At 49.6% G+C, this 27846-nt stretch overlaps 1 protein-coding gene across 4 annotated transcripts; it reads right to left on the reverse strand.

The window, feature by feature from the left end:
- Positions 1–3126: 3126 nt before the first annotated feature.
- Positions 3127–27846, reverse strand: Slx4 (SLX4 structure-specific endonuclease subunit). 4 transcript variants are annotated; one of them, XM_041676390.1, is made up of 16 exons: positions 27794–27846; positions 25016–25722; positions 23001–23228; positions 19003–19192; positions 17225–17437; positions 15133–15335; positions 14691–15007; positions 13866–14079; positions 13443–13528; positions 12319–12468; positions 11586–11752; positions 8584–10787; positions 5548–5650; positions 4760–4939; positions 4517–4630; positions 3127–4157 (listed from the first exon to the last, which is right to left on the reverse strand). In XM_041676390.1, exons 2-16 carry the CDS (start codon positions 25368–25370, stop codon positions 3806–3808), a joined length of 5076 nt encoding a protein of 1691 aa, XP_041532324.1. In that variant the 5' UTR covers positions 25371–25722; positions 27794–27846; the 3' UTR covers positions 3127–3805. The 4 variants fall into 4 exon arrangements, with proteins under 4 accessions (XP_041532324.1, XP_041532322.1, XP_041532323.1 ...); XM_041676388.1 differs by having other exon boundaries at positions 4517–4939; XM_041676389.1 differs by lacking the exon at positions 27794–27846 and adding an exon at positions 27278–27354 and having other exon boundaries at positions 4517–4939.

Below are 27846 nucleotides of genomic sequence, written 5' to 3' on the forward strand. Positions count from 1 at the left end.
CTTCTCTGAAGGGATCAGGGGAGTTTACCACACTGATCACACCAGAGCCAGGAGTGACAGACCCACCACATCCTGCAGTCCGCAGGCGCTCACCCACTGTCACTGCAGCTCAGCTCCTCAGCTCTTCCTGTGCGGGACTCCACCTCAACCCTCCTTCCTGTCTAGTTTCAAAAGCCAACAGCCTTGCTGACAAATCAGTGAGCCGCGCGGCCCCAGGCTCACCTCGATGGTTTTGTCACGGCCTCCAGAAGTCTAAAGTGTGGGGAAAATATGCTGGGTCTCCATTCTGGATCTGAGCATCCATTCCTACAGCATGTGTTCAGGAGGTGGTGTAGTGCCAAGACATGTCGCCCTTCACCCAGAGGAAGCAGACAGACACCGTCAGTAGGCGGTAGCTTTTAGGTGGGTGGTGGGGGAGCCAAGTGAGCAAGGAGGAAGTCCGTACCTGGCTTTAGGTCACACTGCTGAGAGACAGCTTGTGGGGCCGCGATGCCTGTGCACTTGCAGGCTTTGATATCGTGTGACTCTTTCACTAGACCTCTTTCTTGCCACCCAAGGTCCTTCTGGCCTAGCTCTAGTCTATGTCTAGAGTCAATGGACCCCAAAGACAGTCACCTCGATCCTGACACAGCAGAATGCATCCATTCACAGCAGGAAGGTCACTTTGCCTCAGTAGGTGTCCTGCTCTGGCAGGAAAGGTAGGGTAAGAGCCTGGCTCAGAGTGAACGAAGGAGAAAAGCCTCAATAACTGAGCTGTTTAGAACATCTAGTGACAGGCAGCAAGCCACTTAACATGAAGCCACTGGGGTGAGTTAGGCAGCCTGCGTGCAGGGATGCCAGGGACCTGCAAGGCCCCTGTGATAGTCATGTGTCCATCTGCACTGAGAGGGGAGGGACTTTGGTGGTAGGTGAGAAATGCTCATCTTCTTCCTTTCTAAGCACACAGGAACAGGCACTACACTGGAGGACACAGTGGTGAGGCTCCAGGCAGAGCCTAGAATCGGTGGCTGCAAGGTGGGGCAGCTAAGATGCCTGAACCAGGTACCTACAGCATGTTGGAAAACACAGGGGCCTTGTGGGCCTAGCAGACTTTAGAGGCCCAAGAGCTCAGCTGCCTGCTCTAGGGATTTGGCAGGAGAGGAGATAACTTCCTCTCTGAGGATCATGGGGAGCATCCCAGTGCAACCTCCCCGCTCACCTCCTCACCCCCACACCCCCTCACTCCCAGTGCTAACTCCCTCCTCATCTCCTCACCTCCTCACATGGACTATTCTGTGCTCTCTCCCTACTTCTCCTCGCCCCCCCCCCTCCCCCTTGTATACATTCCTCCAGGATTATCCTCACTCTGAGATTTTTGGTCTTAACTTGGGGAGTGTGAGGTTTCCTGCCTGCAGGCCAACGGCTTTCCCTGTGAGCTTCCATTTTTTCTTTCCTTCCTTCCTTCCTTCCTTCCTTCCTTCCTTCCTTCTTTTCCCCCGAGGCAGGGTTTCTCTCTGTAACAGCCCTAGCTCTGTAGACCACGCTGGCCTCAAACTCACAGAGCTCCATCTGCCTCTTCCCTGTGAGATTCCTTACTGGAGCCAGTGGTCATCTATCCAAGCTGGACTGTGGCTCAACACAGGCTGCTTTTAAGTAGACAAGCCTAGGACACGGCAAGGGCTGGAGCATGGGAAGTGAGCAGACTGGAGGTCCGGTCACGCTGCTGTGGCTGCATGGTTCACTTGTGTTCAGCGAGCATTGTTGCGGGGCTAAATGCTTTCTTTTTGTGCTAATCCTATGAAGGCAGGTGGTTTCTGGGACAGAACCTCTCCCCGCAGTTTATCCAACAAGGGGTCCCTGTGCCCACGTGGTTTCAGCTTTGTGTGAGGCAGCCCTGTCTTGGTTTCCTCTTTGAGTGGCTGGCCCAGGGCTATGATGCTGGAGCCAGCGTTTTTGTGAGAAGGTTGAGGGATTTTTCCCCAAGTCCCTGTTCACCTCTTCTAGTTCTGGATGGTGGCCACGCCTTCATGTAGTGGTTCATTTTAACCTCCCTCCAGAAGCAGCAACTGCTTACTGGTTGCTTTAGAACAAGTGGGTGATGCCGAATACACAGCTTTAGTGGTTCAAGTGCTACCCACGGCACATGCATGTGCAGCCTGAGCCTGCTACTCAGCACTGTGGGCTGCCAGGAGCCAAGTGGACCCAGCCTGGGAACGGAGTGAGGCTGACGCAACAGTGGCCTGTCTCCTGCTTTCCCTCTAGATGGACAACCTGACCTCTTCTTTTTTTTTTGGTTTTTTGAGACAGGGTTTCTCTGTAACTTTGGAGCCTGCCCCGGAACTCACTCTGTAGCCCAGGCTAGCCTCAAACTCATTGAGATCCACCTGCCTCTGCCTCCTGAGTGCTGGGATTAAAGGTGTTCACCACCACTGCCCGGCAAGTTGGTATAATTTAAGAAAAGCTGTCAAAAAAACAAGTCAAGCTAAGGCCAGACATTTATAACCAAGAATAAGCCTCTGTGTGTGGTCTATTTGGGAGCAGGGTGGTGGGCCCTTCAAAAAGCCCAGAGTAAAACATCTCACAACACAAAGCTTCATTTTTCACCTCCCTAAACTGCTAGCCTCTAAAGTCAGCTCAGAGACCTTTTCCAGGTCCTTGATGTCAGCCTAGGGGCCCAAGGATGCTTCACCTCCTTGTTGCAGGGCTGAGAACTGAGCCCAGAGCCTTAGGCATGCCAGGCAGATGCTCCATCGCCGAGCCACGTCCCAGCTCCTAAAGGATGCTGGCTGGTCGACCTTCCCTGTGGTCCGGCATAGCTGTAGATCAGCACTGTACACGCACTGTGTTGACAAGGCAAAGCTGACCAGTAAGTCTGTCAGGACCAGCCTGCCACTTGCGTGTGTCCCTGGTCTGCTTCCCTGAGCAGCTGCAGTTTAGTGCCTGTGAGGGCACCGCCAGTGTGAACAGAGGGACAGTGGATGGACGAGCAAGAACTGAATCCTATGCCTGTTACCTAGGACCAGAGATAATCGGGCAATGAGCAGCCTGGCACCCGGGGTAAGAGTATATGCAAAGGCGCTGGGGCAGCAGGGCAGTGGGGCTCAAGTCGCCGTATCCTCATAAATTTCACAGACAGGAACATCTAGGTTTATTTACTTAGTATTTATTTTAAATAAAGCCTTGTTTTTATTGCACTCATATAAAACAACTTCACGGTATTTAAAACAGACAAGGACATTCACAGGCTATGGGAACCCAAACGTCTGGCTTTTTGGCCTCCCCAGGGTCCACACTGCTTCTGGGTCAGAGGTTTAACACACATGGGAGGAACCCACAAACAACATGCTTACTTTGGGGGTCTTCACAGTTGTGCTGGGCCCTATTCAAAGTCCTGCTTAGAGAATGCTGGTGACACTGACAAGGGTCTGGGCAGGCATCAGGTCAGAAGAGTACCTGTGGTGTGGTGGTACAGGCCGCCCTGGGGTGTCTGGGTTGGTCTGAATGCTGAGAAGGCAGGCTAGGCCTGATGCTCATCCCAGAATATGTTACCAGGACAGCTGTGCTTGGGTGTAGTAGACACAGAACGGCAAGAGAAGAAGGCGAGGGTCTTGCCTGGTCAGCTGGTATGACCCACTGCTCTAAGGAACACATAAGATGGGGATCCTGCTTGAGCCTGACTGACGGGGGGAGGGAGGACCTGGCTCTAAATCCAGGGGCAACACAGAGCAGAGAGTATGCTGGGGACATCACTTCCAGAGACACGGGCTGCTGTCCTGAGACACACCCGCGAGGCCCTCTGACAGCTACCTACTAAGGTGGAAGCCTGTCATTTCTGGTCCTTTTTCTTCCTGCCCAGGGGCTGCCGTCTCCTCTGTTTGAGCTTCTCCTTTCGGGCTGCAGCAGTTGTGAAGGTGATGCACTGGGCATCAAGGATGTCCAGCAGCTTGCCCATGGCCACAGGAACGCCCTCTTGCTTCAGCTCAGCCTGGAGTTCAGCCAGCTCGAGAGGCTGGTATGTCAGCACCTTCCTGTACAGGGCAGGCGTGGAGCAGATGTAGCGTCTCACTGCCTCCTCTGTGTCTGCGGCCCGGAGAGCAACCTGTGATGCACTGACCCCCTCCTCGTCGTCCTTGTCTTCACCTGCAGACTCCAAGGCAGCTCCAAACCCACAGGAGGAACTGAAATGAACAGATGATGATCTGGGCACCCTCTCTCTACGGCCCTAAGACCCGGAGCCCCTTTGAGGGAAAGAATTTCAGGGCTCTGCTGAGCCTCGCCTGTGACAGGAGTCCTGACGGTGTCCCACAGGTCTGTGGTTTCAGGATTCCTGGCTGGGATCCCCTCTTAGCCGGAAAGCTCTAGCATAAAAGGAAGTTTCAGAGTTTCAAAGGCCTGTAGGGACTCAAGGAGTGAACCTTTAAACCGTGTGGGCTTCCTGCAGAGGCCCTGAAATCAAAGGGATTTTGGACACTGCCCATTAAGTGTCCCCAATGCCCTCTCACACCCACCGTTCAGAGGACACATGTATGACCATTACCTGTGAGAGCTGAAGGAGTTGTCACTGCCATCCACAGAGGTGGCCACAGACTCCTGGGAGGCTGGGAGCAGGGCGTCCCCAACAGGGCCTACAGGAGGCTCCCCAGCTGGCAACCTGCTCGGGTGGGAAACACTTTCACTGCGCTGTTTCTCTCGATGCCGAGGGTTCTTGCTCTTAGTGGGACCCTTGGCTCTTGGAGCCCCCAGACCTGCAGTGGCTTTGATCTGGGTGTAGCCTCCTGACCTTGAAGGCTTGTAGGTCTCAGCGGTAGACGCCTGGCTACCAGGTACCTCCAGGCTGCAAGGTTGCTGGGAAGACTGGATTTCATGCTCTGAGTCTGACTCCAGTGTCTGGTGAGTGTACTGGAAAATCTCCTTCAGTTTTAGAACCATCTGGCGTTTGGGCAGAGCACGGACTCCAAACCTGCATGGAAACAGGTGGACTTCAGGGTCCAACGGTGCAGCCATTTCTGCAGAGCAAGGCATGGCTCCATTGGACAGAAACAGCCTGAGCTTGCTCTAAAGGACACCCACGCTGGAGAGACAGAGAGTCCTCAGCAGTGGTGGAAGCAGCCACTTCACCAGGCGCCACGCTGGAGAGACAGAGAGTCCTCAGCAGTGGTGGAAGCAGCCACTTCACCAGGCGCCACGCTGGAGAGACAGAGAGTCCTCAGCAGTGGTGGAAGCAGCCACTTCACCAGGCGCCACACTGGAGAGCAGTATTTTTCACATGATTTTAGAAAACGAAGTCTCCTTACTTGGATGGCATGGCTAGGGCCACGCCTACCAGTATGGACCATGGAGACCTATTTCCTAGGATAACCCTCAGGTGTTAGTCTCTTGAGCTCAGATCTGGTGGGAGAGAAGAAAGGCCCAGCACCCACCCACTCAAGCAACCATGCCCTGGGCAGAGCTCAGAGCTCAGGGCCAGCTCATCTCCCAGACCTGAAGGGGTGCTGCGTTATTCTACTTCCTGGGCCTTGTTACTCACAGGAGACCACGGAAGCGGAAGCCTGGAGGAACACTACCAACCTGTCCAGCTCCTTCTTCAGCACTGGGGTCTCCATGATTGAATACCTTGGCATTGGAGTTATAGGCACTTTGGGGGGCAAGTTCTTTTTCCGATTAGCACCTTCTGGATAAAACACGAGAAGCACGGGTATTAGCGTGACAGGCATGGATTTGCTACCACTTCTTGCCCTGAAAGTGTCACATGGGAAATGACAGACCCCAATCGACACCGTGCCCCAAGACAGCATTAATAGCACCATCACCATTTGGAGCTGTATCTTCCCACTGGGAGGGGCACACAGCAATTGTAAGGAACCATGCCATGTCTGCAACACTAATGTTGGGGAGCAGGCTCTGGGCCTCTTGGAACAACAGCCCAGCACACGCTCTAACCACTGGGAAAGAGCAGCCTGCCGAGCAGTGACGGCAGCGGATGATCGGCAGTACCGACAGCTCTCATGCTTAGACATCAGAACCTCCTGGTTCAACAAGGAAAAGACCATGCAGGCTGCTGCGATGGCTCAGTGAGTGGACAGTGGCGCCCACCCCGAGCCTGACGACCTGAGTTCATCCCCGATGCCACACTGAAAGGAGAGGACTAACACCGGGTCGTCTCCTGACCTCTGCATGCACGTATACACACACAGTACAACATAATTATAAATAAACAAATACTGGGGCAAGCGACTCTCCAAAGAAGATACACAAACATCCACTAAAAACATAAAAGATGCCCAGCATCATGAGCCATCAGTACAATTGCACTTAGCAGCCCCTAGGAAGGAAGCACGGACAGAGGGAGAGCTGGAGCACCCACCTCACACATGTCTTGGTAGGGAAATACAATGAAGCAGCATCTTGGGGAAAAATGTGTGGCAGTTCCTCAAAATGCTAACCACAGCTACCCTGTGATCCAGCAGTCCTGGACCTAACTACCAGAAATGAAATTATGTCTGCACAAAGCAGGATTACTCTAACAACTCAAATGTCCACTAATGGTGGATGGATACAATATTCAGATGCGATAAATGAAGAGCAGCAGAATCTTGAAAAACTTGTGCTAAGAAGCCAGTTATGAAAAGACCATACATTGTACTAATCCCCTTAAAAATGCCTTCGGGGGTGGGGTAGGTGAGAGGTAGCTCAGCAGCTAAGAGCACTCGCTGTTTCTCCAGCGGACACAGGTTCAATTCCCAGCACCCACACGGCAGCTCACAACTATCTGTAACTCCAGTTCCAGGGGATCTGATACCTTCACGCCAATGAACATAAAATAAAATTAAATAATCAAAAAAAAAAGATAAAAATGCTTTGGGGGAGCAGCACAGACACTGAAAGAAACAATTAATAAATGGGACCTTCTGAAGCTGAAAAGCTTCTATAAAGCAAAGGACACAGTCAACAAGACAAAACGACAGCCTACAGAATGGGAAAAGATCTTCACTAACCCTACATCAGACAGAGGTCTGATCTCCAAAATATACAAAGAACTCAAGAAATTGGACACCAAAAGATCACATAATCCAATTAAAAAAAATGGAGTGCAGACCTAAACAAAGAACTCTCAACAGAGGAATCTAAAATGGATGAAAGACACTTAAGAAATGTTCAACATCCTAAGTCATCAGAAAAATGCAAATCAAAACAACTCTGAGATTTCATATTACACCTGTAAGAATGGCCAAGATCAAAAACACTGATGACAACTTATGCTGGAGAGGTTGTGGGGAAAAGGGAATACTTCTACATTGCTGGTGGGAATGCAAGCTGGTACAACCCCTTTGGATGTCAGTGTGGTGATTTCTTAGAAAATTAGAAAACAACTTTCCTCAAGACCCAGTAATACCACTTTTGGGTATAATCCAAAGGATGCTCAATCATTCCACAAGGACATGTGCTCAACTATGTTCATAGCGGCTTTGTTTGTCATAGCCAGAACCTGGAAACAACCTAAATGCCCCTCGATCGAAGAATGGATAAGGAAAATGTGGTACATTTGCACAATGGAGTACTACACAGCAGAAAAAAATAACGACATCTTGAATTTTGCAAGAAAATGGATGGAGCTAGAAAACATTATTTTGAGTGAGGTAACCCAGACACAGAAAAACAATTATCACATGTACTCACTCATAGGTGATTTTTAAACATAAAGCACAGAAAGCCAGCCTACAAACCACAATCCCAGAGAACTTAGACAACAATGTGGACACTAAGAGAGACTTACATAGATCTAATCTACATGGGAAGTAGAAAGTAGAAAAAGACAAGATCTCCTGAGTAAACTGGAAGCATGGGGACCTTGGGGGAGGGTTGAAGGGGGCAGGGGAGAGGCAGGGAGGAGAGCAGAGAAAAATGTAGAGCTCAATAAATATCAGTAAAAAATGTAAAAAAAAAAAAAGAATATCTTCTACATTGAAAAAAAATGCTTTGGGGGACGAGGCAGTGGTATTGCATGTTTTTAATCCCAGCACTCAGAAGGCAGAGACAGGAAGATAGATCTCTGTGAGTTTGAGATCATCCTGGTCTACAGGACGAGTTCCAGGACAACTAAAACTACAAAAGACCCTGTCTTGAAAGACCATAAAATAAAAAATTTTAAAAAAATTAATGGAGATGATAGGTGGTGCAAAACTGAGAAGTTTAAGTAAAAGTATTGCTTCAGCTCCCAAGACAGCCTGGGACAAACAATAGAACTCAACCTGCTCACGAGCTGAGACAGGACTGAATTTAAGGGACCCCTGCCCGCTACCACTGAGCTGTAGCCTTATCCCATTACTGAACTTTTTAGGGAACCACACCTCGCCCAATCGCCTCTGGCTGCTGGTCCTGGAAGTGAGCTCCCAGGAGATACGGGCAGGCTTAGGAAATGCTGACTTGCTGACTGTGAAGTCTATCCTAGGGAGCAGCCACTTCTCCTCTGTAGGGGAGTCTGGGAATCAAAGCAGAGGTCTTGCCCAGATGAGCGCTTCTAGCCCAGCTTTCCTCCCCAGACTTCCACGCCTCCATGAGTGTGAAGAGGAAAGGACAAGATCCTCAGGCCTCACAGCTACTCACTTGGTGTCTCCGGACTGTCTGGCTTCAGAGCTCTGGCACTCAGCATTTGGGCCACCGACGAGGCCTCTGGAGAGTGTTGCTCTTCCTCGTCCCAGTCGTCCCACAGAGCTGGGCTCATGAAACTCAGTTGGCTGCTCCCTGGAGAGGCAGCCTGTGAAGACTGCTCTTGAGACTCTCTCAGGGCACCAGAGCTTCCTCGAACGGGGGTGCTGCCCAGGAGTTCTGGGGAGTGGCAGTCATCACCATGCAGCACCTCCTGGGACTGATGGTTGGGACTGCTGGTGGTCAGGGGGCCAGTCCGCTCCAGATTCAAGTGGTCAATTGGAATGGGTGAGAGAGGCTCATCATGCCAACAGTAGTCACCCATGGGAACTGGGGGATCACCATCTAGCACAGGGCTGCTGTTTCCTTGATGGGAAGCCACCTCCTGCTCATCGTCACTGTCTCCAACTTCCACCACTTCATCAGCTGTGGCCTGGTTTGGCAGGCATGGCCTCGGTGATGAGTGTTTCTGGGGCCACTTGGTAAGATCAGGGGCAGGACATGATGGCTGTAAAGAAGGCTTGTGGCACCTGGAGTATGGATGGGAAGGGCTTCTGCAGCCCTGCCGCCCACTCTCAGGAGTTCCCTGAGTAACAGGCAGCTTATAGGGCACAATCACGGAGAGCTTCTGCGCTGCTTCCTGCACAGGCCTGCGGTCTACAAAAGGCCTGGGAGTGTGCTGAGCAGTCTCATCTGGCAGGCTCCTGGTCTTAAGGCTTAGGATTTGGGTCTGTGATGAGCGATCACGACTCCTGCAGGCCCCCGGAGTGGCAGGCACCAGCCAGGAGGTATCTGTGGAGCTGCCCTCGTCCAGGCTGTTCTTCTGACTGCACAACAGCCAAGGGATGTCTCTGCTTCCCAGAGCAGACTGATTCTCCCTCAGTCCCTCCTCTTCCCTGCGGAGCCCAGCTTCTCTCTTTGGTGGGCTTTGGGAATGTTCTTGATCTTCATCGACATCAATGACTGAAAACAGTTCAGAGGACTTGGGGCTAACGTCTAGAACTGTCCTTCCTCCTGGGGACTCCTTAGAAATTAACTCTGTCTTGGTGTGCTCTAGTTCCAGCTCCTCGTCTGAATCCAGTAAAAGGATAACCTCATCCTCTTTCTTCACATGACACGGAGGATCCTGGGTCCTGGGACTCAAGGGATCAGGGGCTGACTGGGTCAAGTCAATGGGAGGAGACTTTGCCGGGGAAATCAGGATGCCCCTATTTCTGCGTCCCAACATGGAGCTACCTCGTTTACCCTTCTGGTGGCCCGGTTCTCCTAGTAGTGTGAGAACGGTACTGTCCCTTCTCTGCTTAGCTGGTGTAACTGGAGACAGTGAGCTTAGGGATGACACCTTGGAAATGCTACTGCGTGGCTGGGGCACCGACGGGGATAAATTGCTTGTGGGATATGAGTGAAGGCGTGACCGGCTGGGACTTCCACCTACAGGAGACTGTGACAGGAGGAAACAGGGGGAACGGGCCACCTCTGCCTGCCTCTCCCTAGCACTGCCACTCGGCTCTTCGTGACCAGCGGTCATTCTGGACAGCTCAGATGGGTCTCTCTGAGTTGATGCAAAGGGTTGTTTGTCATCATGGGCCTTGGTTGGGAGCAAAGGTGAGCACTCTTTAGTCCTCACCTGCTGGCTCTCAGAAGGGCTACAGGAGCTAGGCTGGCCAGCTGCCTCCTTTAGTGCCTCCTGGGTCCCTGCTTTCCCTGCCCAGGCCGAGCACTGGTCCTGGGGTAGAAGGGAATCTCTTTCCTTTTCCCAGTTGATTGGCCCAGATGACTCCATCTGTCCTGTCTGCCTGCTACTCTGAGCACCTGCCAGGGAAGGCTCAGAACCTGGACTGTCCTCTCCAAGCCGGATTGTGTCCTCATCTGTGTCTGCCGTGCTTCCTGCCTGGAGCAGCTTTCTCTGAGTGGCTGCAAATTCATAAATTTCTTCCATTTCTGCCTCATTCACTTTTTCTCCATCTTCTTCACAGAGCTCAGGCTTCACCAAAGTCTCTGCTTCCTCCTCCTCATCTGCCCACACTGACTTCAAGAGTTCTTGGAAATTCTCGGCTCTGCTTTTACAATTCTCGTTTTCCTTCTCCTCCTGTTGCTCTCCCTCCAAGTCTGCCATGACAGGCACTTGTTCACACAGGTGAACAAGGTCACTCACACCAAACCTGCAAGAGGAGACACTGTATTATCACCGCTCTGTACAGAGGCGCCTTGCTGGCACCTGGACTGGTAGCCGGAGCAGCTCTCATGAGGAGGTACCAGGATGTTTCTCTCGTGGCCTTTCCCCTTGTGCAGGAACACACTTGGTCTCTTGGTTATAGCTCTATGGTTATAGCACCTATGGTGCCTTAACTCCACTGGTGATAAAGTGGAGGAGTGTCAGGCTGAGCTGGCGATCACAGGCGCTGCTATGGCTACAAAATCAGGCAGCACTGAGAGTCACTCAAGACAAGACCCAACCACAGCAGACAGAACTGTTGGCAGGCCAGCTGACCGCCTATCAGACGCCTTCGAAAACCAGTCAGCGCATCTCAGACCCCATCGCTGAGCTGTTGTTCCTTTTCCGAAAGGCACCCAGGGATTCACACAGCCTGGGAGGGGTGAGGCTTTACCCAGAGGTTTTCAGCTCTGTTAGAAGGAAGGATGCCTGCCTGATGCTGGGAAACTCTTATGGGGGACAATCAAGGAGCTGCATGCTATGTGTGTGTCTGAGGGTGCTGAGGCCAGAGCCTGCCATCCACCATGCCAAGTATAATTTCCCCTGCAAGCGTCCACTCTAACCAACCATCATGTACTGCTCAGGATTGTGGCTGGGGCAAACTTGGGATTAAAAGATATGATGAAATTTTTATAGGCTCAGCCCTGGCCTTTTGACAACCCTGCCATGCATGAGCTGTCAGTCTCCCAATTCATGTCACCAACTCTAAAGGCTGTGTGGAGTGTGTGCAAAGTACAATCCCAACCTGAGGGCCAGGGCACGCAGTTCATGGGCCAGGCTGGGAGGCATGTCAGTGTCTGCCATGTAGAGATAGTTCAGAAATGCCAGGGCAGCCTCAGAGCTCACATCATTCAGCAGGATGCGCTGGGTCAGATCCCCGTCCTCCACAGCACAGAAGCCTTCAGCGTTTACCTGCAGGCAGGGGAACACAGAGGTTTATTATAGCCTGGAGTGACAGCCTGAGATCCTGGGGGTGGGAGGCAGTCTTACGTATTTTCTTACCAGATTCTATAGTCTGAACCTTTGTTTCCAAAATGATATGGGGATGGATGTCTAAGGAATACTTTTGTTTCCCCTTGACAGATGTATCATGTATGACTTGGGCCTGTGGGTTGCATGAGTCCCAGGATAAAGATGAATATGGCCCAATGCATTTGCAGACAATAATATCATACTGCAGTACTAAAGGTTGGACACTCCTGTGTCTAGAACTTTCTGACGAAGACTGAGTAGTCTTCTGGATTCCCATGCGGGGGCTCAAGCTCATAATCTCAGCATTTGGGAGACTAAGGCAAAGGGTCCCAAGTTCCAACAGAGAGAGAGAGAGAGAGAGAGAGAGAGAGAGAGAGAGAGACTGGGAGATTCCACAACGATGCAAATACTAGTAAAGGAAGGAGGAAAACCTTCTTTCTGAAAAAAAAAAAAAAAAAAAAAAAAGGAGGGAGAGGAAGCAGGCTGCCAGCACCCTGTGTACTTACATGTTGAATAAGAAGTGGGCATCGGGCATAGAGAACGAACTTGTGGGCATAAAACACCTCTCCGCTGTCAATCTGGAACTGGATATCACTCAGGTGTGGATTATTGATCATTGTCCCAAAGTCAGACACCAGCAACCCAAGGGAGCAGAGCTGGAACAGGAGGAAAAGAGAGTTGTTAGCTCGCTCACTGCTTGTTAAGTGAGCTCACACACTGAGAGGTGTGTCAGGGAAAAGCAAGGACCCGGCCATGCTTTCCTCTCCAGGATGTGCACATGAGGTATGAGGCTCTACCTCTAGGCTACATTAAGGACCTCATCTAACCAGAATGGCAAATGCTAGTTTCTTTCTCAGGTTCTCAGTTACGGTGTGTTCCCTGACCTATGATAGAAGGAACAGTGATAGACATCTTCACAGCTCATAAGCATGTACACACCAAGATACCTGGTTCTCAGAGTAGCCTGACGTAAAGAACCAGGACCCTGAGCCCAATCTGTTCTGGTACCCAATACTTCCTAGCTACATGCAGGGACATCACCAAGGTGGTCCTCTGCATAAGAAGGTCCTAGGACCGTGGCAGTGACGCACACCTCTAAGCACAGCACTCGGGAGGCAGAGATAGGTGGGTCTCTATGAGTCTGAGGCCAGCCTGGTCTACAGAGTGAGTTCCAGGACAGGCTCCAAAGCTACAAGAAACCCTGTCTCAAAAAAAATAAATAAATAAAATTTAAAAAAATTAGAAAAGAAAAAAGGTCCTGATGAAATACCCATCTTCCAATGCCATTCATTACCAACAAAAATATACTGGGTTATTAGTTGGAGTCCACCTCATAATTCATACAGAAGAGGCACAGTGAGTTTTTAATGAATGAAGGAAATCACTAAAAACCAAACATACAGAACAGATGCCTGAATGAGGCAGTCACTTAGGGAGCCAATGATCTCTGGACTCCTCAACAAAGCTGGCTCTGAGAACTGGCTGCTGAGGACACACACAGTGTCCAAGCAGAGGAGGCCTGGGACTCAGCCCCACCAAGGGTTGTCAAGGTATGTTATTTGGGAACTAGACCACAGAGCCAGGGCTGAACTGACAGGTTAACTTGCAACATAGAAGTCTTCATACTTACGGAAGCATGGTCACTCCTCTGAAGGGTCTTCTTAGATGGCAGGACAAACCCAGTCAGTGGAAGACTGTTGGGTTCCAAGTCCAACCCTGAGAGACAGATTTACAGATTAAAGGGATGTCACCTCCCAAGCAGGCAGTGTCAGTCCGAGGCTTGGCTGGATACATTATTTGAGGACATCTTCACTTAAAGTAACCCTCCCCCAATTATTTCTATCCATCTCCCTGACAGAGAAGTAGAAGGACTGTAAAACAGACAAGACTGGCCCAAGCAGCTCCGTCTTTGGCTGGAGTTTAGGAAAGATGGTGAGACTCACAACTGCTTTGCATCCCACCCACGTCCAAGGGCAGACACTGAGCTGAGACGAGCAGAACCTCGCAGCAGCCCACACGCCAGTGCCGCCCAGCACCCCACCCAGCGTCTCACCTGTGGGTGCTCCCAGACTGCTGGACCACGGGCTGGTGCTCATCCCCTCCTCTGCCAAGTCCACAAGATCCTGAAGAGCTTGGTGCTCCCTCTGACTGGAGGACAGCAGCTGGCTCTTGGGGCTGGGGCTTATGGGAGGGCTGCTGTGGGGAGCAGGGGGCCTTTGGGTACTTGGCTCTCGCTGCTTAGGCAGCTCCAGTGACACCTCACGTTCCTGAAGGAAGTTGAAAGTGACTGGTTATTGTCACCGACACGTTCTGCTGCAGCCACCCTACATATGCACAGCTGTATCTAAAGTTGCAGATAGGACAGGGCCCTCAAGGGAGACCAGTCACAGCCAGTCACAGCCAGGAACCTGCAGTGTTGGCAGCTTTTGTCATGGCTCAGGTCTACCTGGTGCCTCCAAGTGTACAGAAGAAGGATCAGCAGAAACTGGCAACCCACTTCATGTCCTTTACATGGCCAAGGCTGGACCAATGCAGGACCACCTTCAGCAGAACCGTCTCAAGTGTGTTCAGGACCTAGGTTCCAAGGCTGTGTCTCAGAGTTAGTACCTGGACATGGGTGGACCTGGACTTCACATTTTAAACAAGTTTTCTAGCAATGTTTTAAATGTAGGGAACCAAAGTCCTTTTTTTTTTTTTTTTTTTGGCAGAAGCGCTGCCGAGCTGCTACTGAGAGACATGAGGCATAGCCAATGCTCTGCTGCTTCCTCCCCATCCTATCTACTGGACTCTCCTCATCCAGCCCCAGTATCTGGCTGCATTTCTAGACTATCCGCCTCTCTCTAAAGCCCACCCATGGTGTTATGAGGAGCAGGCTCACCTTGGGAGGCCGTGGGATCACCACTGGAGGGACCAGGCCTGCTGTATAGAAAGACTCCTCAGCCCAGGCTCCTGTGAGGGCACTGCACTCCCACAGAAAATTCCGCTTTCCTGCAGGCAGCTGCAGACGCCAGCCTGCATGCCCCAATTCTTCCTTTAAAATCTTGCTGGCAGGAAGTGGCGGGGTACAGGCTAATTCCACTTCCTCTGAAAGGAGCTGGGCGACGCGATCTTCAATCTGTCTACTTGTGGTCTCAAAGTCCTGAGTTAACAACTGTGGGGGACATACTGGGGGCTTCTTCCTGCGACTTTTCTTCTCTAGAGAGAAACAGAAGCGGCTCGGTCAGAAGTGGCTCTGGCTGTTCATCCCAGCAGCTGCCATAACTCTCACCCAGCAACCGGGCACCAAGTTCTCCCCAGGCCTCTTCCCCAGCCACATGTACCTGCTCCTAGCCGTATCTTCTGAGAAAAAGCATTTTCCAGTCTGAGTGGGGGCACAACTGGACACTGCTCCATCTCAGAACGAGACAGAGCCATGGCTACCAGCAGATCTTCAGATGGAGCCTCGGGCATATTGGCCTTCCGCCTCTTCTGTGGCTCCTTCTTGACGGTGGCTCCTTTCCGTTTCAAACCTCCAACATGGTTGCTGAAGTTAAAAGATAACCACAGACAAAAGTCAGGGAGTGCCTCTGATTCTGGGCCTCTTCAATCTTACAGGAAACAAAAGATGGATGTGTCTGCCCCATTGCAATGAGCCAACAATTGCTTGGGCTTTCACTGTACTGATTTTATTTGTTGTGAGCTCATTCGGCCCTAACCTAGAAATTTAGCACACTCCATACACTGGAGGGCCCGGGATCTTTCTTGACCATCAGTGGTACCCGAACACCTAGATGTAGCTAAACTCTTGTGGTCTATAGATCCAAGTAGGCTCTCTGTAGCGAACAAGTTCTGCCCATTGAAACTTCAGATGCTCCCAGGACAGTCCTGGTTGGACAGATCCTGTCCCTCCTTCAGGAGAACGACAGCAGCACCTTTATCCAAGGCCAAAAGACAAGGCCTCCAGACTCTGCTGCCACGAAGCAGCTGCCCTAAGAGCTGACCCCTCTCTATCTTGCAGAAGGCTTGTGTGAAGGCTTCTTTGGCTGGAAAGAAAAGCCTACTGTCTGAGTGAGCCCCATCAACTGGGCAAGGAGGAGGTGTGCTAGGGAGCAGCTCTGGAGAGCCTGCCCTGCTGCTGGCGACGTAACTCAGGATTTTGCAAAAGCTCATCTGACACAGGGCAAGTCAGAGATTCTTAGGTGTGGTCTTGGAAGACGTAAGCAATTCCTAACTCAGCTAACCACAGGCAAGATAGAGGGCACCAGCCAGCTGCCAAGAAGTAGGCATGAAGAGCAGCCTTGATGCTGTCTGTACCTGTACAGGGCTCGGGCTTGGGGAAATCAAGGAAGGAGTGAGGAAGGCAAGAAGATACTCGGACGAGCATGGTTCTCTAGCCATGAAATGCTGACTATTCCAAAGTCCAAATACCTTGGCTTGATCTCAGCACAGGAACATTCAAAGCCCCCTTAGGGAAGGTCCAAAGTCCCCTGAGGATGTTCAATTCTCATAACTTTCTATTCACCAGCCTTCTAGAAGGACCCATGTACATCTAGTTTCACTATTTGGAGGTATTTTAAAAGCATGTATGTTTAATCTGTGATACAAGCAATAGATTAGATTCTAAGGCCTCAAGTCTTTCTGCCCTACAGTACTAGTATAGATATACTAAATGTACGTAGACTCCCTGGCTTGGAGAACCCCTCTGCCCACTGTGACCTCAGCTGTGGCCCAGCCCAGCAGCTGGTAACCCATGTGCATGGTAGTGACTAGGATAAAGAGCTTCCCACAAAAGTCTGTAAAGTCAGGGGTCAACTTAGATGTACTCGGCTCAGGAACAGGGACAGAGCTGATCCTCTGCTGCTTGCATCCCTGGCACCTGCATGCTGAGGACGGCTTCCCAGCTGCTAGTGGAGTCTCCTATCTTAATACATAAGCATCAATTCGTGCAATTCAAAAAATACATTTCTAGGGGAAAGAGTGGGGTGAATATAAACAAAAACCATTCTATTGGATTCTCACAGAATAACAGATAGTCTGAGGTTCTGCCTAGCCAACTCTGGATGGGGCTGAACAGTCTGATTAACAGTATGAAAACGCAGCTACACTAAGACAGAAACATGCTGTACAACCAAAACAGGGAAGTAAAGCAAATACCAAATTCTTATAAGCTCTGGAGTGGTCACTGGAGGATTATGGGGCTGGCAACACTGGAGAAAGGATCAAAAGAGCAGTAGCAATTCTTTGCATGGGTGATTCCACGTGCATGCAAAATCCTTGTGCTCCTTAATCCTTTTTTGACCATGCTCAATTTCCTGAATTGTTTCATTCCGGATTCCAAAAGAGAGCTGGTTCTCCCTAACACTGTAAGCAGCTTTTCAGGGAAAGTCTAACTGGAGTGAAAAGACCATTATTTGGCTCCTTCATCTGTCTTACCTGGGTACTGGAGGGCTGCTGCCCCCCTCGGGCTGAGCGGTCTGTAGCCTCACAGCCTGGAGCAGGAGCTGGGGACCCACCTCCATCTTCACTGCACACTGCTTCAAGTGACTCATTCGGCTCTTGGAGGTGAGGAATGGTTTACCACATATTGGACAATCAGGGATCTGAGGTGGAGCAGGTCTCAGAGCCTTTTCTGCCTCATCAAGGCATCTGCAGGAAGTCAGTAAATACAAAACAACCTCTCAAGTAACATGGACTACAGCTTCATCTACATCATCGTTCCCCAGAGCTGGTGCTGCATGTCTCCTGGAAGTCAGCCTCAGACATGAGCTTTAGATGTGTGTGAGCAAAGGTGCCTGAAGAAACTGCTGAGGACTTACCTTACAATCCAACAATTTCTTTCTTTCTTTCTTTCTTTCTTTCTTAAAGATTTCTGTCTCTTCCCCGCCACCGCCTCCCATTTCCCTTCCCCTCCCCCAATCAAGTCCCCCTCCCTCGTCAGCCCAAAGAGCAATCAGGGTTCCCTGCCCTGTGGGAAGTCCAAGGACCACCCACCTCCATCCAGGTCTAGTAAGCATCCAAACTGCCTAGGCTCCCACAAAGCCAGTACGTGCAGTAGGATCAAGCTGGAAGCAACCTAGATGCCCTTCAATGGAAGAATGGATGAAGAAAGTATGGAATATATACATTTTAGAGTACTACTCAGCAGTAAAAAACAAGGACTTCTTGAATTTTGCATACAAATGGATGGAAATAGAAAACACTATCCTGAGTGAGGTAAGCCAGACCCAAAAAGAGGAACATGGGATGTACTCACTCATATTTGGTTTCTAGCCATAAATAAAGGACATTAAGCCTACAATTCGTGATCCTAAAGAAGCTAAATAAGAAGGAGAACCCAAAGAAAAACATATAGGCATCCTCCTGAATATTAACCTTCATCAGGCGATGAAAGGAGACAGAGACAGAGACCCACACTGGAGCACCGGACTGAAATCTCAAGGTCCAAATCAGGAGCAGAAGGAGAGAGAGCAAGAGCAAGGAACTCAGGACCGCGAGGGGTGCACCCACACACTGAGACAATGGGGATGTTCTATCGGGAACTCACCAAGGCCAGCTGACCTGGGTCTGAAAAAGCCTGGGATAAAACCGGACTCGCTGAACATAGCGGACAATGAGGACTACTGAGAACTCAAGAACAATGGCAATGTGTTTTTGATCCTACAATCTAACAATTTCACTCTCAAGTAAAAGTCCCAAGGAAATGAAAACAAGTGTTCAAACAAATCCATGAACCGTGTGTTCACAGCGGCGCTCCTGTAAAAGCCACGAGGTGGAAACCCACGGGTCTGGCATGGATGAAATAACTGTGTTCTGTCCACACCATGGCTCACTGTTCAGCCACAGACAGTGGTGCTGGAGGGCGACACTCTGACACAGAGATGAGCTCTGCAAACATGGCCAAGTGCAGGATGGACATAGGACAGACACTGTGGGAAGAATGAGGGAGGGGGCAGAACAGTGACTTCCAAGGGGGAGGACGCTCCCTTTGGAGGTGATGAAGTAACCCAAAACAGACGGAGGCGACACGTGCAGAGAAGCCAAGGACTTGTGCCCTTCAAGTGGGTGAAAGACAGCATGGGGCTTGTATCTCAGCGGGTGCTTAGGAAGAGGGGCACATCAACGAAACTGAGGTGCTGTGCTCATGAAAGGTGTCAACACTCCCAAAGATGCTATCAGGTGTCCTGGAGTTGGGACAGCCCTGCTGCTCCTACCTGTTCACATGCTGCTCCCTCCGGGTCACATTCATCGCAGAGAGGTTTTTCTGACACATCTGGCAGAAGAACAACCCCTTCTCTTCCAAGCTGTCATGATGTGAAGATGCTTCCTCCTTTCTGAACTCCTGCTGTAAGGCCAGGGCCATAGCAGCATCGCTGTCTGTGGCATGGAGCCTTGCCTTAGACTCTGTGGAGTGGGTAAGCATCCAGATCCATGAGAACAGACAGGCACCGTGACCTTTACCCCTTTGTCTTATCTACAGCTCGAGTATCATAGGCACTAGGCAAATACAAGAAACTAAAACCTAGCACCACTCTGCACGCCTGTTTAGAGGTGCAGCCTAGGGAGAGTGGGCACTGGGCGGGGGACTCTTGGAACAGCTCTTTCCTACTTCAGCGTGCATGCAGATTACCTGAAGCTTGTTAAATGCATGCTTTGGCATCACGTAGCTGCCAAAGGAGAAAGATACCAAGAACCTTTGCTGATAAATCATAGCCTCATGGCGATACACAGATTAATAGAATGGGTTAATTTAAAATGTAAGAGATAGCTAGAAAGATGCCTGAGTTGTTGGCCAAAGAGTGTTGTAACGAACATAGTTTTTGTGTGATTATTCAATCTGGGAGGCCAGGAATGAAACAGCAGTCTCTGCTTACATGCGGTATCTCACAGATGAGCTCTGCCAGGTCATGACCATTACTTCAGTCTACCACTCCTGCCACAAGTTCAAAAACAGCACAGCTTCATTTTGGTGCCTTATTTCTTTTGTGGTATTGGAGATGAAGCCCAGGACTTCACGTATGATAAACTGTACCACTGAAGTACAGCCCACACCCAGCTCCTCTTTTTCCTAAACAGAGGGATGGTGTATATTACTTCCTGCCACCACATGCCAAAAGGACTGAAGACTCAACAAGATGTCCAGTCTTTGCAGGCTGAGAATCCTTTGGGCTCTCAAAGTCAAGACAGCAAATACAGCACCCAGAGACCCCATTGTTGTTAGCTATGGATCCTCCAGTAGTGTTTCTAGCTGCTCCTTTACTTTAGAGCGAACATACAAGCATGTGCACATGTGTGTATGTTTATGTGTGTATGTGTACATGTGTGTGGGCCACAGTTGATATTGGTCACTTGATCACTCTTAACTTAGTGCAGCAGGATTTTTCCTATACCTGGGCTCATCAGTTCAGCTAGTCTAGCTGTCCAGTCGGCCCCTGTGACGTCCTGTATCGGTCTCCCAAGGCCTGGGATTTCAGGGGGGCCCATATGTGCTCAGCTATGATGTGGGTGCTGAGGATCCGACTCTGGCCCTCATGCTGATGTGGTAGGCACTCTATACAGTTACCTAAACCTTCTGTACATACTTAGCAGAGATGACAGCCATGCTGCTTAGAGGATCACCTGACAGTATGAGCCTCTAGGAACACAGAGTTCACAGCCCCTTTGAAAAGTGGAGGCCAGGCTGTTTAACCCCGAGCTGGTCAGACCTCTGACTCACTCACAGTATACCTAAAATACAAGGGACGGGGAAGAGATGAAATGATGGCATAAATAAATAATCAAGCAAACCCAAATGGGGCAAATTATGAGCCAATTAATTAGTCTAGACTTTTCAAAAGTTAATGTAAAAAAAAAAGTTGGGAACTATTCTACAATCTAAACTAAAAAGATTTTATTCAGAGCTGGGTATGACACTTGAGCCTATAATACTAATACTGGAGATGGGGTTAGAGGTATAAGGATTAGCCCTGAGTTCAAGGCCAGCTTGGTTTACGTAGTGAATTCTAGAGCTACATAGCAAAATGGTGTCTGAATCCCACTCCAAAAAACTATTGGAGCTAAAGCAATACACAGCATGTGAACTTTGTTCAGGAAAAAAACAAGTTACAAAAGATAGCTTGGACAACTAGGCAACTGTTATGAATTTAGGTATAATGATGGTATTGTGCTTCTGCGAGAAAATCTAAGAGTGGCGCGTCAACGATGTCACGCCACCACCGACATCACTGGTAAGTATAGAGAAATACGTACGGCAGCAGCATCTGCCACCGTTCTGGGTCTAGTCTGCTGCCCAATTCCAGAACCATGAACGAAGCTAATTAAGATGAGAAAAACGACCTGGGCAGTGGTGGCGCACGCCTTTAATCCTAGCACTAGGGAGACAGAGGCAGGCGGATCTCTGTGAGTTCGAGGCCAGCCTGGTCTACATAGTGAGTTCCAGGACAGCCAGGACTTATACAGAGAAACCCTGTCTCAAGAGACCAAAAAACTGATGTGAGAAAACAAAAAGTATGTCTGTGGCTAAATGTTACAACTGTTAAATCTAGGTAGAGTACATAAAGCTACCTTTCCTTTCGCTACCTTTCTCAACCTAGGGGTCGTGACCCCTTGGGATTGCAGATCTTATATTTACATTACAATTTGTAACAGTAGTAAAATTAATTATAAAATAGAAATAAAATAATTTTATGGTTGAGGTCAACACAACATGAGGAACTGTATTAAAGGGTCACAATGCTAGGAAGGTTGAGTATTGGCATAAAGGAACATTTCTTTAGGTTTTTGTTATTTGGTTTTGATTTTTTTTTCTTCTTTTTTTTTTTTTTTTTTTTTTTTTTGGTTTTTCGAGACAGGGTTTCTCTGTGGTTTTGGAGCCTGTCCTGGAACTAGCTCTTGTAGACCAGGCTGGTCTCGAACTCACAGAGATCCGCCTGCCTCTGCCTCCCGAGTGCTGGGATTAAAGGCGTGTGCCACCACCGCCCGGCTTTTTTTTGGTTTTTTGAGATAGGGTTTCTATGTGAAAGTACTGGCTGTCCTGGAATTCACAGAGATCCACCTGCCTCCTGAGTGCTGGGATTAAAGGCGTGAATCACCAACACCTGGCTTTGTTTTGAGTGTGTGTGTGTGTGTATGTGTGTGTGTGTGTGTGTGTGTGTGTGTGTGTGTGTCACACGCACATGTGGAGGCCAGAGCCAACGTTAGGTGTCTTCTATTGCTCTCTACCTTTCCAGGGATCCTGTCTATCTCTCCAGTGTTAGGGAATAGTGTACACCACCACACCCAGCCATAGATGCTGGGGATTTGAATTCAAGTCCTTGTGTTTACATTTTACACACTCAGCCATTTCCTCAGCCCCTACTGTGGTTAAAAAAAAGAATTAAAAAAAAAAACCTTTCTGTAAAAGAATAATTTCATAATAAAAGGAGGGGGACGGGAATGAGAAGGGAGGAAGGAAAAGAGGGAGTGAGACCATGCAAAAAACTAGGAGCTAAAGAGTTCAGCAGTGATGGGTGCGTAGTGCTCTTGCAGAACCAGAGTTTGCCGCCCAGTACCCATGTCAGACAGCTCACAACTGCCTGCAACTCCAGCTCCAGGGGATCCAACATACTCTTCTTCTGTGCTGTAGAGTAATCCTTTTGTGCACTGTGGAGATTTGCCACTCAGAGTGGTTTAATAAAGAAGCTGACTGGTCAATAGCTGAACAGGATAAGGTTAGGCGGGAGAGCCAACTGAGGATGCTGAGAGGAAGAAGGGTGGAGCTGGGGAGTCGCCAGCAGACATAAAGAGAAGCAAGATGGGCGTGCCATACTGGGAAATGGAACCAAGTCATGTGGCAAAGCATAGATAAGAAATACGGGTTAATTTAAATGTAAGAGTTAACTAGTAACAAGCCTCAGCTATCGGCCGAGCATTTGCAATTAATATTAAGTTTCTGAGTGGTTACTGGGGAGCAGCTGCCCACACAGGAAAACCCCGCCTACACTTCTGACCTCCACAGATACTGCACTCCCGTGTACATACCCCCACACAGACACATACATACACATAATTAAAAGTAATAGTTTTTACAGGGACATTTGTTCTTTGGCTAGCTCCAGTGAGGGGTGAGATAAACATCAGACAGGAAACCTGTGTACAGAAATGAAGCCAACAGGCTCCTTCTGTCTCCCTTTCTTACAGTCTTGTCTTAGGAAGCAGGACATGCTCACCATACCGTTTTCTGCCACTGTCTCCGCTTGAGGGCTCCTCGGGACATTTTCTTCCAGTGTGGTCTTTAGGGAGGAGTCTTCTGAAGCATGCCGCAAGCGCTCAGGGTCTGCTCTCTTGAACTTCTTCATCCGTTGGAGAACCAGCTCCGAGGCTCTGGGTTTGGAGGGACTGGGCACGGCAGTCGTGGTGAAGCAGGATGGAAGGGGCTGGGAGCCGCCATTGGGAGCACTCTCTGGCAGGAGGAAAATATGCACAGCATTTGTCCTTCAGGTCAGACTCAAATCCGAAAAGCCTTTACCAGCCAGTTCAGGCTTCACCTGACTCACGGGAGTAGGAGCTGCTCACTCGCCTGAGCACTGTGGCAAGAGACCCAGCAGTGGCGGGAGACTGGGTCCAGTGACTGCTGATGAGCTCAGCGGGGGATGCAAATACTCTCAAGCTAGGTGGCGGCAGTGGTGGTTGCACACTCTGAATGTACAAAAACACTAAGCTGTACACTTTAAGAGTAAAATTATGGAATCTGAGTAATACCTCAATAAAGCTCTTATTAAAGAAATACTAATGACAAGTGTTTGTCTCTTTCTGGGCCAATTCTTTAACTTGAGATTCATCTATGGCCTTCCGTGGGGATTCAGGAACCCCCGAAGCTACGAGCCAATTTCGCACGTATGTAGGTGCAAATCACGTGGCGCTTTCACCAGCTGCACAAAGGGAGTATGAGTGCCCAGAGTACTGGGCAGCTTTCCGCGGGCCTTCAGCGGTCTCCAGTGGCTCAGACTTTACCACCACTGCTGAAAGACTCTGCACCCACGCTAGAAAAATGTTTTTGAGGACACAGAGAAGGTAAGGGAATCAGAAACAGAAATCAGAAGCCTGAAGAACACATCACACGTGCGAGGCTGGTTTCATTTCTGTGTGAAGAGGGTAGTTACAGCAAGCACAAGGCTGAGGATGCCAAGGGTGACAGGGCAGGGAACCTGAAGCTGTAGTGCACCCTCTGAAAGCCTCCTCAGCTAACCAAATTGGCTGACCCATCCCAACCCACCTACCTTAGAATTAATTCACAAAAATACAAAAAGCACCATTATTTTTAGGCTGACATGACTACTGTCAACTTCATAAACATCTACGGCAAACGGAGCACAGAGCTCCTAAACATACAGGAAACTCACAAAGGGACACACAAACTGTGGTCCCAGGGCTGGCCTTGTTTTATACTATCACAAGGCCGCACCCGTCCACGTCCACATCATCAATAGCTGGTCTCGCACTAAAGCAGCCATTAAGAACAGCTGGCCTCTATGCCTAGGGGAGATCAGTCTAGGAATCCTTACGGAATTCCAGCACTCACTCAGGTCACAGAGACAGGAGGATCTCTGTGAGTTCAAGGCCAGCCTGGTCGACGGAGCTAATTCTAAGGCGGGCCAGGGCTGTTACACAGAGAAACCCTGTCTCGAAAAACAAAAACAAAAAAACCATAAAGAAAAAAACAAAGTACACTATCTGCATTTAACCTGTGTACACCTAGTATGCTTTAATTCAGCTACAGATTAATATAACACCCACTACACAGTAATGCTGCACAAATAGTCGTTACACTCTATTGCTAGGGAATAAAGACAAACAAAAAAAAGAGAGAGAGGAAAAAAAGACATTAAGCACAGCCTATTTCTTTCCTCAAATGTTGACCATGTGACAGAGGGTGAACCCATAGACAAAGAGAGCCAACTGCAGTTGCTGCACAAACTATATGATCTGTAAAAACAAAGTATTTATTCTCTGACTTTTTGTTTTGTTTGAGATAGGATCTCTTTACATAGCCATGGCTGTCCCAGAACTCAGTATGTAGACCAGACTGGCCTCACTCAGCCCCTGCCTCCTGAATGCTGGGATTAGAGGTATACGCCACCTGGCCTTTTACAGCAAGTTTTCTGAGCCTCGGTTTACAGGAGCACACATTACGTGGTTCGTTCTCCACAACCAGATCTGGCAGTGGGTCCCAGTGGCCCTGCTGGTTACCTGTCTGAATGCTCTGTGCTTTCTCACACAACACAGGCTGTGGGGCAGGAGCAAGGACACCGCCCTTTCCATGCACAGGGAGAGCTGGGTCCCCTTCTTGGGATTTGGGTGCCCCTTGCTTTTTAGTCCTAGAGGCCTGGCTGCCTGATCGAGGTTTCTTCTCTGAAGGGCCTTGAAGGCTTTTGCTCCTGGCAGCAGCTTGACTGGTTTCTTTCAGTGTGCCTCTCTTCTGAGAGCTACCAGCGGCCTTCGGCTTCTTCCTTTCTCCGGACACTTCTTTGGTTGCATTTTTTCTCACCCTTTGGAAAAAGCTGGCACAGAGTTCTTTGAAATCATCATCTGACTCATCCATCATTCCACCCGCTTTGAGGTTTTCAGGTTTGTCTTTAGGGGAGTGAAGAGCGATCTGGAAACATGTCCACAGAGGAGACACTCATGAATAAGCCTGCTTCGTTCTTACCACACTAGGGCTCCTCTTCTCTCTGATTTACTTGGAGACTTTGCACAACTGCTTTCCTCTCCATAATGACTTAAATATCGTTCTTCAATTTGAACCCATAGTTAAACATGTTTTAAAAATTCCCTGTTAATGTTCACAAGGGAGAGTATGCTGCTGTCCAACTGCTGCCTCTGAGACAGAACACATGGGAACTGATTCTCCACGATCTCCATGGTGATAAAGGGTATGGGTGCATTTAATTTCGTATCTGTGGAAAACCAAAAGCATCTAAGTATAATTAGACAGCTATTGCTATTTTATGTCATTTCTTCCAGGAAGGTACAAGAGCATGTAGGGTATGGGGAAAATCTCCAAGGCACAGCCTGGATAGAAGTCCCACAGTATGACCAGCACAGAGCACATCACACACACACACACACACACACACACACACACACACACGAATGCACACCTAGAATCCTGCCAATACAAAATCTTCAGGCAGGAAAAAAAATGTGTATCTTGAGAGTATGTTTTTTATTGAAATTTGGAGAAAAACATAAAGGCCAGCTGCCACTAAATAAATGTCCCCCAATTACAGGGAGCTCATCTCCCTACAGTGGCCTCAGACCCCAGCTATTGTTTTCTCAGATGATGAGGCTGTCACCAAATGTTGTGAAATGACTGGAATAAAGAGATAAAGGGTGTGTCCTTGTATACCCAGGAGAGCACAAAGGCCACTCTTTTCTGTCCCTAGTCCACAGGGGCTCGCTACATCGCCTGCATGCAAAGGTTGGACCAGTGGGCGTGAGTGTTTCCTGGGGCACACAGTGCACTGGGGTTCAGAAATCAAGACTGAATAATCTGGATTTGGGGAGATGGTTCAGTGGGTAAGTGTGCTTCCTGCACAAGCACAGGACCCAAGTTTAACTATCCAGGACCCATGTCAAAAGGCCAGTGCTGGGCAGAGAGTAGCGGATATGGAGACAGGATTGCCAAAACTTGATGGTTAGCCAGCCCACTGGAAAATTCCAAGCTCCAGGTTTCACTGAGAGACCCTGTCTTGAGGGGATAAGGCCGACAGTGATAGAGCGGTATACCCAACATTCTCATCTGACCTTGGCTGCACACGCGGCCGCATACATGCATGCTTGAGTGTGTACATACATACATACACACACACACCACCCTAAATAACCCAATGGCAGAAATCTATTCATTCCAAATCTAGTAATGCAATAATCTTAGGGGTTTCCCTTATTCCTTCAATGGGCCCTGTCCCCTCCTCATTCTGTACTGTCACACAAGGTTGTCACAGCGACATCTGTCAAGGCTTATAATCACTTGCAGTGCATAACACTTCTTGATTGCTTGTGTACCAGACACTACACCAAGTGCTGTTTAAATCTTTAACTCATTTAATCCTTACAGCAATCCTATGTAATACAATCTACCGTCATCTTTTCTTTAGATCGAGGAATCAGGCACAAGCAATGTGAGGAACAGTCTTGAAGCGGCAGGGCAGGGATTCTAGGCAGTGCGGTTCAGGTCCTACGATCCTACGTTTTTATTCACTGAATTATCTGTTAATGAAGTTCAACCCCTCAGTTAGATACAGATTTTATTTACTTTATAATCTCTGTGGCTTGTCAGGTACCCAACTATCTGTTGAATTCACAAACTACAAAGAGTTTGATACAGTGGGAGTGAAGAGCAATGGGAGAGGGAAAGGTCTGCTGGGAGAGAGAGCTTAGGCACAAGGGCCTGGGACATCAGGCAAAAGCAAACTGAATTTTATCATGCTAGATATGTATACTTCATACTTCATCAGTGTTGAGGCCTCGCATCTCCGCTGACAACCGAGTAATAAGACGTCCCTCTCCTCCGGTAGGTGCTCCACCAATATCTACTAAACGACATAAGGGACCCCACCAGGTTGCCAGCTTCCAGAGGGCAGAGCACTCCGCCTCCTGGGCGCCCTACCTGACTGCCAGCTCCCTGCAGGCGACGAGGGAATGAATGGATGGGGGGCGGGGCGGAGCCTTCCCGCGTACCTCTACTGGAGACACAAGTGAAGGACTGCCTGGGAAAACGCCCTGGCGGTCCTAAAGCCAGACAGACCGTTCGGAGCGCTGGGCTGTCCGGTGGCCACAGCACTGTCCCCACCTCCCTCCGGGGCGCTGCCCCTGTCTACCGAGCACAGCTCCTGCCACTCCGTGGCCGGGGGAGCCGACGGAAGAGACAGACGCCGACCGGGCTCGCACGAGAGGGGAAACCGCGGGAACTGACAGGCCCCACACCCCCGCCGGGTCACCAACCCGATGCCCGGCTCCTCCTACCTCCCGCGCAGCAGCCGCACCTTCTCAACCGAGAGCCGTCGGACTGCGCCTGC

The sequence above is a fragment of the Microtus oregoni genome, unplaced genomic scaffold, assembly GCF_018167655.1.
Source record: "Microtus oregoni isolate MIOR12 unplaced genomic scaffold, Mior012 000027F_ref0000203, whole genome shotgun sequence".
In the NCBI taxonomy this organism is placed as follows: domain Eukaryota; kingdom Metazoa; phylum Chordata; class Mammalia; order Rodentia; family Cricetidae; genus Microtus; species Microtus oregoni.